The 18,961-nt window shown below is 33.2% G+C and overlaps 2 protein-coding genes and 1 pseudogene across 2 annotated transcripts; all 3 read left to right on the forward strand.

Moving 5' to 3' along the window:
* Positions 1-3,335: 3,335 nt before the first annotated feature.
* On the forward strand, positions 3,336-4,270 carry LOC138397079 (olfactory receptor 6C2-like). Its single transcript, XM_069490955.1, is given in 2 exon segments — positions 3,336-3,684; positions 3,687-4,270. Coding segments are annotated over 2 exon segments (933 nt in total).
* A 4,240-nt stretch (positions 4,271-8,510) lies between these two features.
* LOC138397127 (olfactory receptor 6C2-like) lies at positions 8,511-9,444 on the forward strand (annotated as a pseudogene).
* Positions 9,445-16,094: 6,650 nt separating this feature from the next.
* Positions 16,095-17,030, forward strand: LOC138397072 (olfactory receptor 6C2-like). Its single transcript, XM_069490942.1, has one exon. It carries the CDS (start codon positions 16,095-16,097, stop codon positions 17,028-17,030), a length of 936 nt encoding a protein of 311 aa, XP_069347043.1.
* The last annotated feature ends 1,931 nt before the right edge of the window (positions 17,031-18,961 follow it).

The following is an 18,961-nucleotide window of genomic DNA, read 5'->3' on the forward strand; positions in this document are numbered from 1 at the left end:
CTTTGAAGGAAAAAAACTATTCCTGCATTAAAATCACCTAATATAATAATTTATCTAGTGATATTGACAAAATTAGTTATCCTTGCAATTTTTAGAATATAAAAATCTTTGTAAAAGGCAACTGGTGTGTTAAACTTTGCATAAAAGCTAGAATTATTAATAAATGGAATTAATGAAGGATATTTTGGAACAAGGACTATCACCCAGAGGGTGCAAAGAGCAGTTTACCATGGAATACTTCTAGGAGCTATTGGATTGAGAAGTGGATTAGAGAGAGTAGAAAGGCTGAAGACAGTATTCTCTTTAATTAAAACTATTTATTGTAACTATTATAGTTTGTTCCTATACTTCCTAGGAATGTCACAGTTCTTCAGGAAACCATGGTTGGCTCTACTTCCCAGTGATGGAAAGGATAAAACTTGAGGTTTAACTGTAGTAACTGATTATATAGTGAGAGGTGATCCAGCCCTCATCTCTGGAGAAAGTGAATATCTTAAAGGAACAAATGATAATGTATAACAAGCTAATTGAGTTTTCTTAGGAAAGAAAATTGCTTTTTGTTCGTCTATTTAAGAGAAACTCAAATATTGTCTATACTAATTCAAAACTAAGAATTATTTTAATATGTTAATAAAATTAAGTGTGATAGCCAAGGAAAAACTACAGAACAACAATTAATCCAAATTAAGAAGTAGGAAGTCTTTAATTCTTCTTTAAAATATTATTAAAATATCGATTGAAGAGGCATAGGTGGAAAATTTAGTGAAAATAATCTTTACCTGAAGAAGACAAAGATGAAAGGCTTAAATGCAGACTGAACGACTATTCCATGGTGTAACTGTGTGAATTAAGATCTATAGGGCAAAAACCTGCATTAAACAAAAGTGTCAATAATCTTGAACAAAGGCACATGATAGATTACTGTGTTTTGACTGTGGATACTACTGCACAGTCACACAATGAACTGAAGAAAAACAGTGATATCAAGTTTACAGATGATGGCTTGGTAAATGTACACAAAAGTTTGAAGTAAATATCTCCTTTGCCCTCAAAATTACATTTCTAAGAACTATGATGAAATTGTGTGATACTGTTTATAAAATATCCTTTTTGCAGATATCTTAAAAATTGTAGAAAACAAAAAGATATAGCAGTGTGTTAGAAATGAATTTAAAACTTGTGTATATTTATTTTTCTATTTTTTACTTGTTTATTTGTTAGGTTTTTTTTCAGCATATTATGGGGGTACAAATGTTTAGGTTACGTATATTGCCCTTGCCTGCCCTCCCCCCCAGTCAGAGCTTCAAGCGTGTCCATCCCCCAGATGGTGCACATCGCACTCATTATGTATGCATGCACCCATTCCGTCCTTCCCCCTCCCATCTGCCTGACGCCCGATGAATGTTATTCCTATATGTGCACTTAGGTGTTGATCAGTTAAAACCAATTTGATGGTGAGTACATGTGGTGCTTGTTTTTCCATTCTTGGGATATTTCACTTAGTAGAATGAGTTCTAGCTCTATTCAGGATAAAACAAGAGGTACTATATCACCATTGCTTCTTGTAGCTGAATAGTACCCCATGGTATACATATACCACATTTTATTGATCCACTCATGTATTGATGGGCACTTGGGTTGTAAAACCTGTGTATATTTATAAGCTTATTTTAATACAGGTGAAATTTTGAAATAAGTATTTCAAAAAATAATGAGGGATTTTAAAATTGGTTACACAAATACAATGAGTTGAAATTAAATGGAATTGACTGTACTTATAAATATGTAAATATATTTACATATATTTTAAAGTGAATAGATGTGAAATTGTGTATTCAGGTATGCAAATTCCTTAACCTCCAGCTTACATATTTTACTGACAGATGCCAAAAGAATCAAAAATCATCACCAACAGAGGTACAGCTATTGGTCTGCTTGAGAGCTAAAACAAGGTGGAGATACCAGCTAACAGTTTGGTCAGCATGGAATGTAATAACATAAGCACAGAGAGTGCTACTTTCATGGTCTGACTTTATTCACTGGCAAAACTCATGTTTCAAATGCAAAAAAAAAAAAAAAGACTCAATGTTAAATACAGGGACATGTAAAATTTAAATAATTAAAATCAATGACAAAGCAGTTTCAAGATGAAACCCAAATAGGACTGAAGCTGGTTTTGAATGTGTAGGCCAAAGAACTAGATACATGTATATTTATACCATGATATTTCTTACACATTGATCATAAATTTAGGATTGTGTTTGTTTTGGTAGCTATGCCAGTAAAAAAAAAGACAATAGTCCCTGATTTCAACAAACTTACTTTCTCAGAGAAAGTGCTCAAATAGAAAGAACAATTACTTGCCACAGGAGCACAAATGAGGAGCAGTCAGCTCTGACAATAGAGTTTTAGGAGCCTTTCCAGTAAACGTGACACTCAAACTGAAGATCACGAATAAGGAGTTGTGCAAAGGCAGTGTATGTAGAGTATATATAGCATTTTAAATTTCATTTTGAACTTGATGATAGCAAGGTGTTAAAGTCCTTTCCATACTTGACTAAACAGACAAAGTATAGAATAAATATGTTGTTTTTTCCAGCTCTATATCCTTTGGCAAAACATTTCTTCACATGTGGTGAATAGATTATGCATTAAAATACTCTGTATTGTGTATCCCAGTGGTCACAAAGTATGAATTACATGCTAACAGAGAAACATAAGAATACTCAGAGGATTGATTCAACAATGTGGAAGTTGCATTTTAAAACACAAAACAAAACAACACAAACATATGCTTGGTCATAGTAGCAAAATACAAAATGCAAGTTGCAAATGGATCAATCAAGCCTTGCACAGAGCCCAGATTAGTTGTTACGTATTTGTACTTTATCAAGGACCAAAACTAGGAACAATATTAAAAAACTAGTACATTAAAATATTGACCTTTAAAATACAGAGGAAAGCTTAAATGTAAAAGAAATTATAATTTTGTGGAATCACAACACATTGTGGGTCAAATCTAATAATGAGAAAATCCAGTCTCAAGTATTGGTTACAAATGTGAAAAAAAAAAAAAGAGAAAATTGGAATGGTAGAATAATTTTTTAAAATATATATAAAAATCTATCACAAGCTACCAAAACAATAAAATGAAATAAGCAATTGAATAGCCAAATCCAAGTATTAGAAATACCAATTAGAGAAGAAACCACAGGTGAATTTTTTTGCTGTCTCAAGTAGTCATAGCTCATTGCTATCTGGCTTGGACATCACTCTACTCAAGTAAAATATCTCTAAATTTTACATGAAGGTCAAATAAAATTCAGTAGTCAGAGATGGAAAACCACACACTAACAACCTTCATCCTGTTAGGACTGACAGAAGATCCTCAACTTCAGATTCCAATTTTTATTTTTCTATTTCTCACATACACGTTAAGTGTAACTGGGAATCTGACCATTATATTTCTCATGTTAGTGGATTCTCACCTTAAAACACCCATGTACTTTTTCCTACAAAATTTTGCCTTATTAGAAACGTCATTTACATCTGCCTGCATTCCTAGATATTTGTACAACATAGCAACAGGTGATAGGTCAATTACTTATAATACTTGTGTCATTCAAGTGTTTTTTATTGATGTCTTTGGAGTAACAGAATTTTTTCTCCTGGCCATCATGTCCTATATCGCTATGTGGCCATCTGCAAGCCCCTGCATTATGTGACCATCATGAGCAGCACAGTCTGCAGAAGTCTTGTTCTCTGCTGTTGGATGGCTGGATTGTTGATCGTACTCACACCACTTACCCTGTTCCCAAATTTGAAATTCTGTGACTCGAATGTCATTGATCATTTTCTCTGTGATGCAACTCCTATTCTCAAGATCTCTTGCTCAGACACATGGTTCATAGAGCAGATGGTTATAGCCTGTGCTGTGATGACTCTCATCATGACCCTTGTGTGTGTAGTTCTTTCCTATGTATATATCATCAAGACAATCCTAAAATTTCCCTCTGCTCAGCAAAGGAAAAAGGCCTTCTCCACCTGTTCTTCTCACATGATTGTTGTGTCCATCACCTATGGAAGCTGCATTTTCATTTACATTAAACCTTCAGCAAAAGAAGACGTGGACATTAATAAGGGTGTGTCGGTACTCAACACTTCCATTGCACCAATGCTAAGCCCGTTTATATACACCTTAAGGAACAAGCAAGTGAAGCGAGCCTTCAATGACTCAATCAAAAGAATTGCATTTCTCTCAAAGAAATAGAAAATATTGAAATTCTGGATTCAAGTTATCAGAAAATTTTGGTATAGTGATTAGTATAAGACTATAACTGATCAGCAAACTGATGTTTGATAAGTACAGAAATTGAAAGTAAACTTTTATATACTGTAAGAGAAATCTGACAGTTAATATTTGTTGAATCTAATAGTAAAAAAATTGAAGTTTCATTTGTGCCTTTTTATTTCTTTTTTAAGTAATCCGTCTTTATTGTATTTCAAAAAATATAAATATTCAATAAATTGGGGGGGAGAACTGTCCCTTCATCACAAATTGTTTGATAAACACTGCATCAATGAACCTCAAGTTTTGAAACTATTTAATATTGTTGTAGTCATCATTACATTCAGATTGACTGTCTTAAAATATTTTTTATCTTAAAGCTAAAACAGATCCTAATAAGTTTATTCCTCCCCCTTGCAAAATAATTGTGCTACAGGACTATCTCTCATTAAGGGATTGTCCAGGAGAACAAACCAGATCACACCTCTAAACCAGTGTTTCCAATTAAGTAGACAAGTCAGCTGTGTGTGTATGTAAGGTAGGTAGATCACATGCAGAGCCCTCATGACCTAATCACCTCTTAAAAGTGTAACTTCTTAATTTTCTTACAGTAGCAATTAAATTTCAGAGTTTTGGAGGAGATAAATATTCAAACCATATTTTTCACTTCATATATATGGTTATCACTAACATGTGTACAACTAACTCTAATTTCATTTATTTCTTCCTGCTGTTACCATCTACCTTTTCTTAAAACAAGCACATGTAAAGCATAACTGGAAAAGGCAAAATAAAATAATACAGACAGAATGTTATTTGAAAAAAATTAAATTTATTTTATAAAATTTACTGCACAGATACTCAGTGGAAATTTATAAGATATGTAATACAAAAGGAAGTTTAAAAATTTTACAATGGTAAAAACATAAAATTTTAAAACAGAAAGATTAATTTGTAACACAAAAATATAGCAATAAAAATCAAATAGGGATGAAAACAGAGAATGAGGCTATGCTAGCATAACTCTAGCCTCTGTCATAAAGAATTCAAAGTAAAATTAACTAAAAAGTGATACAAAGAAATATATGAATGTACACTACAAGGAGAAAATACCAAAATTATTAATCTGGGAATTTACCATAGACCAATTCAGCTGTCCCCCTTCCATCCAGAGAGAGGGGAGAAACCTTTGCTGCCTAGTCACTTATAAATCTTTGGAATATGAAAAACTAGCTTTGCACCTCCTGGTTTCAACCCCTTTTAAAATATAAACACATAGGGAAGTAACTCTGCAAATGTGTCTGGAGGTCTCTAGCTATTTAGTCATTCTGTAACTTCCAGGGCTTGCCCTTTAACCTAGATACCACTAAAATTTGCTCAGAAAACCCTAACCATGTATAAAGAAGAAAATATTCACCCCTTGACACATCTACTTTTGCATTAAATAAATATCTTGAACTTTACTATGAAGACAAGTGAAAGATCCAGGTTTTGTAATTAGGTCTCCAGTATATCTTTCTATGGATGTCTAACCTAATGATCCCCAAATCTTACATCGATATTGACAATGTTGAATTTTACCTGAGATTCTTGAAAACATCAAAGTTTAAGAAATTTCTCACCCTTTGTGTTCTGGAAAGGCCTTACTGAAAGAATCATCCTTCCCCAAAAAACTGAGATAGGATTCATTGACACCTCCTTGTTTACCTATGAGAAGGGGAGACACAGCCTCTCCAAATTCCAGTTCTTTGCTTCATAAGTGATTAGCCAATCTACTTATCCCTATTTGCTGATAATATTTTCCTATATCTGAAAAAATCTAAGGACTCCAACCAAAAAAAACCTCTTAGATTTGATAAATGAATTCAGTAAAATTTCAGGATACAAAATCAATGTACAAAAATCAGTAGTGTTTCTATACACCAATAATAATCTATCTGAGAACTAAATCAAGAAGGCAATCTCATTTCCAATACCTAAAAAAATAAACAAATAAAATACCTGGAATATATTTAACCAAGGAGATGAAAGATGTGTGCAAGGAAAACTATAAAACACTGATGAAAGAAATTATAAATGGCACAAACGGAAAAACATCCCATTCTCATGGTTTGGAAGAATTAATATTATTAAAATCACCATACTACTGAAAGCAATGTATAGAACCAATGCAATCTCTACCAAAATACCAATGTCAATCTTCACACATTTAGAAAAAAATCCTAAATTCACATGGAATGAATAAAGAGTCCAAATAGCTAAACAAGTCCTGAGCAAAAAGAACAAAGCTGGAGGCATCACATTACCTGACTTAAAATTATATTACAAGACTGTAGTAAACAAAACAGCATGGCACTGGTATAAAAATAGACACATAGATCCATAGAATAGAATAGAGAATACAGAAACAAAGTCACATATTTATAGATAGTAAGTAAATTTTTGGAATCTTATAATGGCACTGAGCCCATCATGAGGAAGTCTGTGCAATTTGTTGGAGGTGGAAATCATAGAGAGTTCTGTGCATTCCCAGACATGCCAGTGAATATGAAGACATAAATGCCTTTATAAAAACATCACTTTAGACATTGAAGTCTTAATATTGCTTTGTTTCAACAGCCAACAGAAACTCTGATATAATGACAGAAGAGTAAGTATGATAAAGTTTGTCTTTTTCTTTGTAATATCCTAGGTTATATTTTACTCTCAAAAATAAAATGGATTTAAGTAATAGTATATTAATTTTTAATGTATTCAAGGTATGTTTATAAGGTATAATTTTTTTAGAATGAATTCTCTTTCTATAGGAATATATCATCTGGGAGGTTTTTATGCATAAGATATATAAGTAAATCAGCATATAACTTAATGTAAAAATTATTCAGAGCAACTTTGGCTGTACATTCAACCTCAAATTAAACATAAAGTGCCTTTGTTATATAGAAGTATATAAGCATACTCTTTCATTCCCCCCAAAAAAGGATATTGACTTAAGAGACAGCATCTCCTTATAGATTCTTGTATTCATTTTGAACATTTATTTGAAGGATAAACAGAAAACAGAACATTTATTTGAAGAATAAACATTGGCACTTTAGTGCCAATCTGTTTATTAACTTCTATTACATAATAGATTATAAGACCTTGGAGACAAGCATATGTATTTTGAGAATTGACTAATGCTCAAAGTTTGAAAGACTAAGATTTCACAGTGATGCCCACAACACCTGAGTAATTAGAAGAAAAAATGTAAGGAAGGTAGGAGAGTTACACACACACACAAAAAATACCTGTTCTATATCTCAATTTGATACAAATAGCTGACAGTTGTTGAATGAGACCCTACATTTCCTAGGAGAATTCTAACTTTTGCATAAGCCTTGATCTTTAATCAGTGATTCTTCTCCATATTGGCAATGTTGTGACAACCAATTCTGCCCCAACCTCAGTAAGAAGAGTACACAATAAGCTAAACAATAAAGTGAATAAGTGAATCTGCTCATAAAATGAAATACATACACAAGGGGAAAATATTTTTTATTCACTGGTGTAAGAAAACCTCAAAACTTGAGATACTGACTATATATTGGAAACATTTGTGTCCTATTTGTGTAGAATCAATGAAGATAAAATAACGCACTTGACTGGAAGAACAGGGAAGGAAGAGAAGGCACTCATCATTTTTGTTAACAGTAAAAGTAAAACCTGTTCAGTAAAGATAATACATATACCCAGAAAAAAAGGTAGACTATGTAGCCAGTGGTCAGGAAATGGGGGTAGCAGGGCTAAAGGTCATTCATAAGAATAAATACACTTAGCCTAAATACAAACCAAGGAACAAAAAATCTTCTTTTGGAAAAAAGACTTCAAGTTTTGATCTAGAGTCTGTATAGTGAACCCAAATTATATTTCATATATTAGTATTCTTTCACAAAAAGACCAAAAGTGTCAAGAAAAGACATAAAATCAAGGGTGAGATTTTGCCCTTTAGTTTGTAAATAGATGATATCTTGTTACCTATAAAATTAAACTTTTTCAGCAATCCACTTAGTCATATGGGCTAAGCAGAAGATGAACATAAAATGTAGAAAACAAAGAATGAAAGAGAAAGAAAGTTAAGATTAAAAGCTTGTATATGTTAAATCTTAAACAGTTGAAATAATCTCTTGAAATAAATCTCTTGAGTATCACAACCAGATTGAAGAGAAGTCAGAAGTCAATTATGAGAAATGATACAGTAACAACATTCATTCTTCTGGGGCTCACAGATGACCCTCAGCTGCAGGTCTTAATTTTTATCTATTTCTCACCTAAATGTTGAGTGTAACTGAAAACCTGACCATCAGCACACTCACACTTATGGATTCTCACCTTAAAACATCCATGTACTTTTTCTTAAAAAATTTCTCCTTCTTAGAAATCTCATTCACATCTGCTTGTATTCCTAGATACTTGTATAACATAGCAACAGGTGATGACAAGGTCATTACCTATAATGACTGTGTCATCCAAGTGTTTTTTACGGACCTCTTTCCAGTAACAGAACTTTCCTCCCGGCCGCCATGTCCTATGATCTCTGTGTGGCCATCTGCAAGCCCCTGCATTATGTGACCATCATGAACAGCAGAGTTTGCCTGAGGCTTGTTTTTTGCTCTTGGTTGTCTGGATTGTTGGTCATACCCTCCCCACTTAGTCTGGGACTGAATCTGGAATTCTGTGACTCAAATGTCATTGATCATTTTTTCTGTGATGCTTCCCCTCTCCTCAAGATATCATGTTCAGACACACGGTTCATGGAACAAACTGTTTTAATCTGTGCTGTACTGACACTCATCTTGACACTTATGTGTGTAGCTCTATCTTATGCTTCTATTATTGTGACAATTTTAAGATTCCCATCTGCCCAACAAAGGAAAAAGGCCTTTTCCACCTGTTCTTCCCACATGATTGTGGTTTCCATCACCTATGGCACGTGCATTTTCATCTACATGAATCCTACAGCAAAAGAAGAAGTGACCGTTAATAAAGTAGTTTCTCTGCTCGTTTCTTCTATTTCGCCTACATTGAACCCATTTATTTATATCCTGAGAAACAATCAGGTAAAGAAAGCCTTCAAGAACTCAATCAAAAGAATTGCATTGCTCTCAACTAAGTAAAAGAAAATATTTTTAAAACTTCTCACAAGAAAAAGATACATGACCACAGTCACTTAATTTTTGAAGTTTATAACCTTGCCTGTTTGTAAATAATATATAATTGAATTACATTAGTTTTCTCAACACTTCCTTAAACTGGCTTCCATTGAGTCCTGCTCAAGCCGTGTTTGCATCTTTACTTTTCAAACCAATGTCTGAGAGTTTTGCATGTCATTAAGAAAACACCTAAATAGATTTCTCAAATTATCATTTTGAAATAAAATTAACTTCAAATATTAAATTTTAATATATGATAAAAGTCATTACTCAAGAAAATGTAGGATAAATTTCATTGTAGCTCTTCTCCAATACACACAATAATAATATTCAAACATATAAATATATGTAATGAGAGTAATTTGTTTAAAAGTGAGTTTATAATATATGTGGAAAGAATAATAGTGCTTCCAATATTGAGAAAATAGAGAAAAACATTACTATTACAAACACATAGAAATACTGGATAATATTTAAGAAATTTTTTTCATCTACAAGCTGATATCACTAAAATGTTATAAATAAAATGTGTCAAAAATAAAGATTCAGTTAAGGGTAGAACAATAATCTATAAAATGACTGGTGGATGCTGAGAAGATCACAGACTGGGAATGGGAAGTTGCATTATGGATCCCATAGACTTAGGTTTAGAGTCTCAGAATCAGTGTGGTGGAGCATAATATCATAAAGTCAGAACTCTGAAATTGTTCCACACTCATTGAGTGTTTGAATTAGAAAACCATGCCCATTTCCCAGAAAGATTACAATTTTCCTTTCTGGAAAGCATTGTCTGCTGCTAATAGAGCTATAAGTGAAGGGAAAAATAATCCCAAGTGCACTTGATTGCCTGTGCCTACATAAGCTTTTACAAAAACAAATTAAGCATTTACAGTCTAAATGCTCTCATAATAATCTAAATTGTTAGATATAAAAATTGAAAATTCCACACAAATATAATTGGTTGGAAATTAAGGAATTCACATAAAAGTGACTAACTGCCATCTAGAAAGCAACAAAACGTACACGTCATTGCAAATTATTTGAAGTACTAAAAAAACTAGTCAGAAAGAATTCTATTTTAAATGTATTCATTATTTACAAAAATGTGAACTAGAAAAAAAGAGAGGAACTTCTGCTTATCTTAATAAATGCAAGAAATAAAAAATAAAAGTAAAATGGAAAATGTAACTTACTGAAAGTAAAAAATGAAATCTATTAAATAACTTCAAGAAATTCAAGAGCTAGCTCTTTGAGAAGTCCAAAAGCATAGATACATCCCACTCCAATTGATGTAAATGAGTAAAACACAGAAATGTTCAATATCTTATTGGAAGACCTTGGACATGAAATAATACAAGAAAACAAAATACTCAGGATAAATATTCTAAAAGATACATAAAACTGTTGCATTCTAGTGATTATAAGTTCTTATTTTATTTACATTTTGCTTTTCTGAAGTGGAGCTATGCCATGCAATGGATAGTAGATACCATTTTCAAATTGGCCAGGAACATATCTCTTATCTGTTATTTTACTTAATAATTCATACTACAATATAGAAAACCCCTAATTTTTTTAAATTAGAAATACAATTAAAAATAGTGAACAATTCATTTCTTTTTCTTAAATTATGATTATGAAGTCATGTAAATTCACATATTTGATGTTTTAATGCCTTGTGGTTATTTTCCTATTGATGCTCAAATTTGCCTATTTTTGACCAATGAGCCTTTTCAAGTTTGTTTGAAAGTCCTGTTGACACAATACGAATAATCTTTGACACCTCCCTGGTTCTTTTGTATGACGAAATGTTCCAGGCCCAATTGCACACAACTGTGCTAGACATAATAGCCTCTCAAAGAGGTCCAAGTCTTATTCTCCTCTGGAAAATATGTTACTTTACATGGCAAAAAGGACTTTACAGATACAAGTAAGGATCTTGAAGGAGGGAGATTATCTGAAATTATCAAAGTGGGCCCAAATTAATTATAAGAGTCCTGATAAGGGAAAGAGAGAGTCAGGAAAGTAAGAGAAGGACATGTGAAAATGCAGCCTTGCTGACCCATTATCTCTTCCAGAATGATAAGAAAATAAATTTGTGTGTGTTAATTTGTTACAGCAGCCACAAAAAAATGATACAACAACATTTCCTGTCCCTAACCTAGAATAAGCCACTTGTCCAAGGGACCTGGTTACTTGTAGTTGGAAGTAGTAGAAACTGTAATGTGTACACTTGTTGCTTATTGCTATTGCATATGTAATATTTAAAACTAGTAAGAATGGTTTGAAATGTGAAAGGATGTTCCAAAACTCATGTTACGCACGTAATGCACTTCTATAATAAGTTATGATAATAGCTAATATAATTAGATGAAAAGAGCAAGTTATAGCTATAAATAATGGATATTGTATTTTTATTTTTAAAATATTTATAGGAATATTTATATGTCATTTTAAAATATTAAAAATAATTATCACTTGCTTTGAGTTTTCTAATATTTTCCTGTTATGTTATCTTTTTTAATATTTGAGAAGAAATACCAAGTGAGTTCGTTGTGTGATCTTTCAATTTTCATACATGGTAGGGAAAAAAATGCAGGAAAAGCAGACTTGTTCTTGACCACCTGATTTTTTGGCTGTTCTATTTGGACCTACGCCTGTTGCTATTGTTGCATCTTTGTGTCTCTAAGGACACTGTCCCCACTGCAGCATCTTTCAGAACTTTTGCCCTAGTTCATTATCAAGAAGATTCATTAGTGACGTTTGAATGTGGGTCACCAAGGACTCAGTCATTTATTATTTAGTTTCAGGTTTAGCAAGTAAATCAAATGTAAATATTAATAGTGTGGAGGCCCCTCACTGTACCCAGAGAACTCATAGTATCAATGCTTTAAAAGCAAAGAGGGCAACATTTGAAACAATATTTTATTTTCAACAAAAAAGAGAGCTAGAAAATATTTCCTAGGCAAAAAACGGACCAAAGTCCTTGGTTAGAAAATCTTCCTAGTGTATTAGAGATGGACAAACTCAGATTCCCAGGCCCTCCCAGAACACAAGTCAAAGTAAGTGGAGAGTCATAAACAGAGACAAAAATTCCACCCAAGCCTTTGCTATTAGGTCCTCTTGATCAAATTAGCCTTTAGGACTCTTGTTAGAGAATCAGCTGAAGTGATGATTAACTCTCAGAAGAGTAAGCACAGTGGCTATTTCATTTACTTTCATCTTTGGTAAATCTGCATGGTGATTTTCTCTGAGAAGCAGGTTTGACAGGATTTACCAAAGTTAAACACAGTTATTTCAGTTACTACATAAAGAGCCACAGACCTGCAATGTATTTTTAAATGCCAATTTTTATAGTTATATAAAGAACATGTGAATTTATACTTGGTGAGTTGTCTCTGCCACACCCTCACTCTCCTCTTTAATGTTTGTATTAAAATCACCTAACATAACAATTTATCTAATGGTATTGGCAAAATTAGTTATCCTCACACTTTTTTAGAATATAAAAATCTTTGGAAAATGCAACTACTTTATTACATTTTGCATAAAAGCTAGAATTATTAATAAATGCAACTAATGAGGATATTTTGGAACAAGGACTATCATCCAGAGGGTGCAAAGAGCCGGTTCCCACGTTGCAGCTCGAGGAGCTACGGGGTTGAGAAGTGGATTGGAGAGACTAGAAAGGGTAAAAAGAGTACCCTTCCCTTTAATTAACACTGTCTATTGTAACTACTATAGGATGTTCCCGTACTTCGTGGGAATGTTACTGTTCTTCAAAAAACCATTGTGGCTCTCCCCCCAGGGATGGTGACGGTAAACTTTGGAGTTTAACTGCAGTAAGTGATGATATAGTGAGAGGTGATCCAGCTCTCATCTCTGGAGAAAGTGAATATCTTAAAGGAACAAATAATAACCATTCATAAAACAAGCTAATCGATTTTTCTTAGGAAAGAAAATTTCTTTTTCTTCGTCTGTTTAAGAGAAATTCAAATATTGTAGGTACTAATTCAAAACTAAGAATTTGAGTATGTTGATAAAATTAAGTGTGATAGCTGAGGAAAAACCGTAGAACTATTAATCCAAATTAAGAACTGGAAAGTCTTTAATTCTGGTTTTAAAATATTATTAAAATACCCGTTGAAGAGGAATAGATGGAAAATTTAGGGGAAATAACCTTTATGTGCAGAAGACAAAGATGAAAGGCTTAAATGCAGACTGAACAGATGACTATTTCATGGCGTAACTGTGCGAATTGAGAATGATAGGACAAAAACCTGTATCAAATAAAAGTGTCAGTAAACTTGAAAAAAGGCATATGACATATTGCTGTGATTTGACTGTGGATACTACTGCACAGTCACACAATGAGCTGAACAAAAATAGTGATATCAAGTTTATAGATGATGGCTTGGTACATGTACACAAAGGTTTGAAGTAAATATCTCCTTTGCCCTCAAAATTCCTTTCTAAGGATTATTATGAAATTGTACTATAATGTTTATAAAACATGCTTTTTGCAGATACTTTTCGAATTGTAGAAAACCAAAAGATACATAAGAGTGTGTCAGAAATTAATTTAAAACTTGTAGTATATTCATAAGGTTATTTTAATATAGGTGAAATTTTAAAAGTTATTTTAAAAAATAAAGAGGGATTTAAAAATTGGTTACACAAATACAGTGGGTTGAAATTAAATGGAATTGACTGTACTTGTCTTATAAAATGTAAAAATATTTACAATATTTTTAAAGTGAATAGATGTGAAAATTGTGTATTCAGGTATGCAAATTCCTTGACCTCCAGCTTAAATATCTTACTGACAGATTCCTAAAGAAGCAAAAATCACCACCAACAGAGGTACAGCTATTGGTCTGCTTGAGAGCTAAAACAAGGTGGAGAAAACAGATAACCGTTTGGTCAGCATGGAAGGTAATAACACGAGCGCAGAGGGTGCTACTTTCATGGTCTGACTTTATTCACTGGCAAAACTCATGTTTCAAATGCAAAAAAAAAAAAACTCGATGCTAAATACAGGGACATGTAAAATTTAAATAATTAAAATCAGTGACAAAACAGTTTCAAGATGAAACCCAGTTTGGACTGAAGCTGGTTTTGAATGTCTAAGCCAATGAACTAGATATGTGTATATTTATACCATGATATTTCTTACACATTAATTATAAATTTAGGATTGTGTTAGTTTTGGTAGCTATCCAAGTAAAAAAAAAAAGGCAATAGTCCCTGATTTCAACAAACTTACTTTCTTAGAGGAAGTGCTCAAATAGAAGGAACAATTACCTGCCACAGGAGCACAAATGAGGAGCAGTCAGCTCTGACAATAGAGTTTCAGGAGCCTTTCCAGTAGATGTGACACTCAAACTAAAGATCACGAATAAGGAGTTGTGCAAAGGCAGTGCGTGTAGGGTATTTATAGCATTTTAAATTTCATTTTGAACTTGATGATAGCAAGGTGTTATAGTCCTTTCCATACTTGACTAAACAGACTGAAAGTATAAAATAAATATTTTTTTCCAGCTTTATATCCTTGGACCAAACATTTCTTCACATGTGGCAAATAGATTGTGCATTAAAATACTCTGTATTGTGTATCCCAGTGGTCGCTAAGTGTAAATTACATGCTAACAGAGAACATAAGAGTCAAAGGAGTGATTCAAGAATGCGGAAGACGGCCGGGCGCGGTGGCTCACGCCTGTAATCCTAGCACTCTGGGAGGCCGAGGTGGGCGGATCGTTTGAACTCAGGAGTTCGAGACCAGCCTGAGCAAGAGCGAGATCCCATCTCTACTAAAAATAGAAAGAAATTATATGGACAGCTAAAAAATATATATAGAAAAAATTAGCCGGGCATGGTGGTGCATGCCTGTAGTCCCAGCTACTCGGGAGGCTGAGACAGGAGGATCACCTGAGCCCAGGAGTTTGAGGTTGCTGTGAGCTAGGCTGACGCCACGGCACTCACTCTAGCCTGGGCAACAGAGTGAGACTCTGTCTAAAAAAAAAAAAAAAAAAGAATGCGGAAGTTGCACTTTAAAACACAAAACAAAACAACATAAACACAGGCTTGGTCACAGTGGTAAAATATAAAATACAGTTGCAAATGGATCAACTAAGCCTGTGTAGAAAGCCCAGATTAGTCGCTACATATTCATATTTTATGAAAGACCAAATCTAGGAACTATATTAAAAATTATTACATTAAAATATTCACTTTTAAAATACAGAGGAAAGCTTAGATATAAAAAGAAATTATAATTTTGTGGAATCACAACACATTGCGGTCAAATCTAATACTAGGAAAATCCAGTTCCGAATATTGATTACAAATGTGAAACAAAAGAGAAAACTGGAATGGTAGAACAGTTTTTAAAATATATTTAAAATCCATCAGAAACTATCCAAACAATAAAATAAAATAAACACTCGAATAGCCAAACCCAAGTATTGGAAATAGCAATTACAGAAGAAACCACAGGTGAATTTGTTTGCTGTCTCGAGTAGTCATAGTTCATTGCTATCTGGCTTGGACATCACTCTACTCAAGTAATATCTCCAAATTTTACATGAAGGTTGAATAAAATTCAGCAGTCAGAGATGGAAAATCACACGATAACAACCTTCATCCTGTTAGGACTGACAGAAGACCCTCAATTTAAGATTCTAATTTTTATTTTTCTATTTCTCACATACACGTTAAGTGTAACTGGGAATCTGACCATTATATTTCTCACGTTAGTGGATTCTCACCTTAAAACACCCATGTACTTTTTCCTACAAAATTTTGCCTTATTAGAAACGTCATTTACATCTGCCTGCATTCCTAGATATTTGTACAACATAGCAACAGGTGATAGGTCAATTACTTATAATACTTGTGTCATTCAAGTGTTTTTTATTGATGTCTTTGGAGTAACAGAATTTTTTCTCCTGGCCATCATGTCCTATGATCGCTATGTGGCCATCTGCAAGCCCCTGCATTATGTGACCATCATGAGCATCACAGTCTGCAGAAGCCTTGTTCTCTGCTGTTGGATGGCTGGATTGTTGATCGTACTCACACCACTTACCCTGTTCCCAAATTTGAAATTCTGTGACTCGAATGTCATTGATCATTTTCTCTGTGATTCAACTCCTATTCTCAAGATCTCTTGCTCAGACACATGGTTCATAGAGCAGATGGTTATAGCCTGTGCTGTGATGACTCTCATCATGACCCTAGTGTGTATAGTTCTTTCCTATACATATATCATCAAGACAATCCTAAAATTTCCCTCTGCTCAGCAAAGGAAAAAGGCTTTTTCCACCTGTTCTTCTCACATGATTGTTGTGTCCATCACCTATGGAAGCTGCATTTTCATTTACATTAAACCTTCAGCAAAAGAAGACGTGGACATTAATAAGAGTGTCTCGGTACTCACCACTTCCATTGCACCAATGCTAAGCCCGTTTATATACACCTTAAGGAACAAGCAAGTGAAGCGAGCATTCAATGACTCAATCAAAAGAATTGCATTTCTCTCAAAGAAATAGAAAATATTGAAATTCTGGATTCAAGTTATCAGGAAAGTTTGGTATAGTGATTAGTATAAGACTATAACTGATCAGCAAACTGATGTTTGATAAGTACAGAAATTGAAAGTAAACTTTTATATACTGTAAGAGGAATCTGACAGAGTTAATATTTGTTGAATCTAATAGTAAATAATTTGAACTTTCATTTATGCCTTTTTATTTCTTTATTAAGTAATCCATCTTTATTGTATTTCAAAAAAGTATAAATGTTCAGTAAATTGGAGAGGGGCACTGGCCCTTCATCCCAGATAGTATGAGAGACACTGGGTCAATAAACCTCAATATTAAACTATTTAATATTATTGTAGTCATCATTACATTCAGATTGACTGTCTTAAAACATTTTTTATCTTAAAGCTAAAACAGATCCTAATAAGTTTATTCCTCCCTCTTGCAAAATAATTGTACTACAAGACTATCTCTCATCAAGAGATTGTCCAGGAGAACAAGCCAGATCACACCTCCAAACCAGTGTTTCCAATTAAGTCAACAAGTCAGCTGTGTATGTATGTGAGATGGGTAGATCACATGCAGAGCCCTCGTGACCTAATCACCTCTTAAAAGTGCAACTTCTTAATTTTCTTACAGTAGCAATTAAAATTCAGAGATTTGGAGGGGACAAATATTCAAACCATAGCACTATACATATATATATACACACATATGTATATATGGATATACATATATACACACACACACAGATATACTACGCAGATACCATATATGTTTACACATAGTTTTTTTCCCTCTGTCACAACCAACACAACACATTGCAATCTCCAATTTTGTCCATGTGCCTGGAAGTTGATTTATATGTATATATATTGAAATAAACACTCTGATTAAAAAAATGTATTAGTTTGTGTTAAAAGAAACACTTAAGACAAACCAAATAAAGCAGAGTTTATTTGAGCAAAGAATGATTCACGATTGGGCAACGCCCTGAACCAGGGGAGGTTCAGAGAGCTCCACCTAGCAGAGCAGTGAGCTTTTATAAGGCCAACCACACAAGTGAAGTAGAGAAATCATCTTATTGGCTACAATTAGATATTTGTCTTATTTGGGCATGCTGTGATAAATTGCTACCTGTGATTACCTGAAACTCAGCTGTTCATTCCACTCTTAGTTAGGTTTCAGTTTGTTTACATACTAAGGTTGCGGTTTACTACATAGCGTTTCAAAGTATGGGGGCAGCCTCAGGCCTGATTTAAGTTATTTTAACACTAGGGAAAGGCTAAAATGACTACTTAGTTTCAACTATAAACTAAATAGAAAAAGGAAATGTAGTATAATTTACTATCATAAAAAACTCTTGTTATATTTAGTGTAATGACAAAGATAATCATATCTACTAATTCCACAAAACAAAAACAAAAAAGACTCCACCCCACACACACACCATTTTTAGGCCATTTCTCTTACCCTATTCCAAATACAAAGAAATTGAATTTCAGAAATCTTTTCTTAATACTCAAGTTTAGATGGTTGAGTTAACCTTACTTTTCACATCATATATATGGTTATCACTAACATGTGCATAACTAACTCTAATTTCATTTATTTCTTCCCTTTCTAACCAACTACCTTTTCTTAAAACAAGCACATTTAAAGCATACCTGGAAAAGTCAATATAAAATAATACAGACAAAATGTTATTTGAAAAAAATTAAATTTATTTTATAAAATTTACTGCACAAGTACTCAGTGGAAATGTATAAGATATGCAATACAAAAGGGAGTTTCAAAATTTTACAATGGTGAAAACACATAAAATTTTAAAACAGAAAGATTAATTTGTAACACAAAAATATAGCAATAAAAATCATATAGAAAACAGAATGATGCTACTAACATAATTCTAGCCTCTGTCATAAAGACGTTCAAAGTAA

Source organism: Eulemur rufifrons, chromosome 16 (genome assembly GCF_041146395.1).
Source record: "Eulemur rufifrons isolate Redbay chromosome 16, OSU_ERuf_1, whole genome shotgun sequence".
Lineage (NCBI taxonomy): Eukaryota > Metazoa > Chordata > Mammalia > Primates > Lemuridae > Eulemur > Eulemur rufifrons.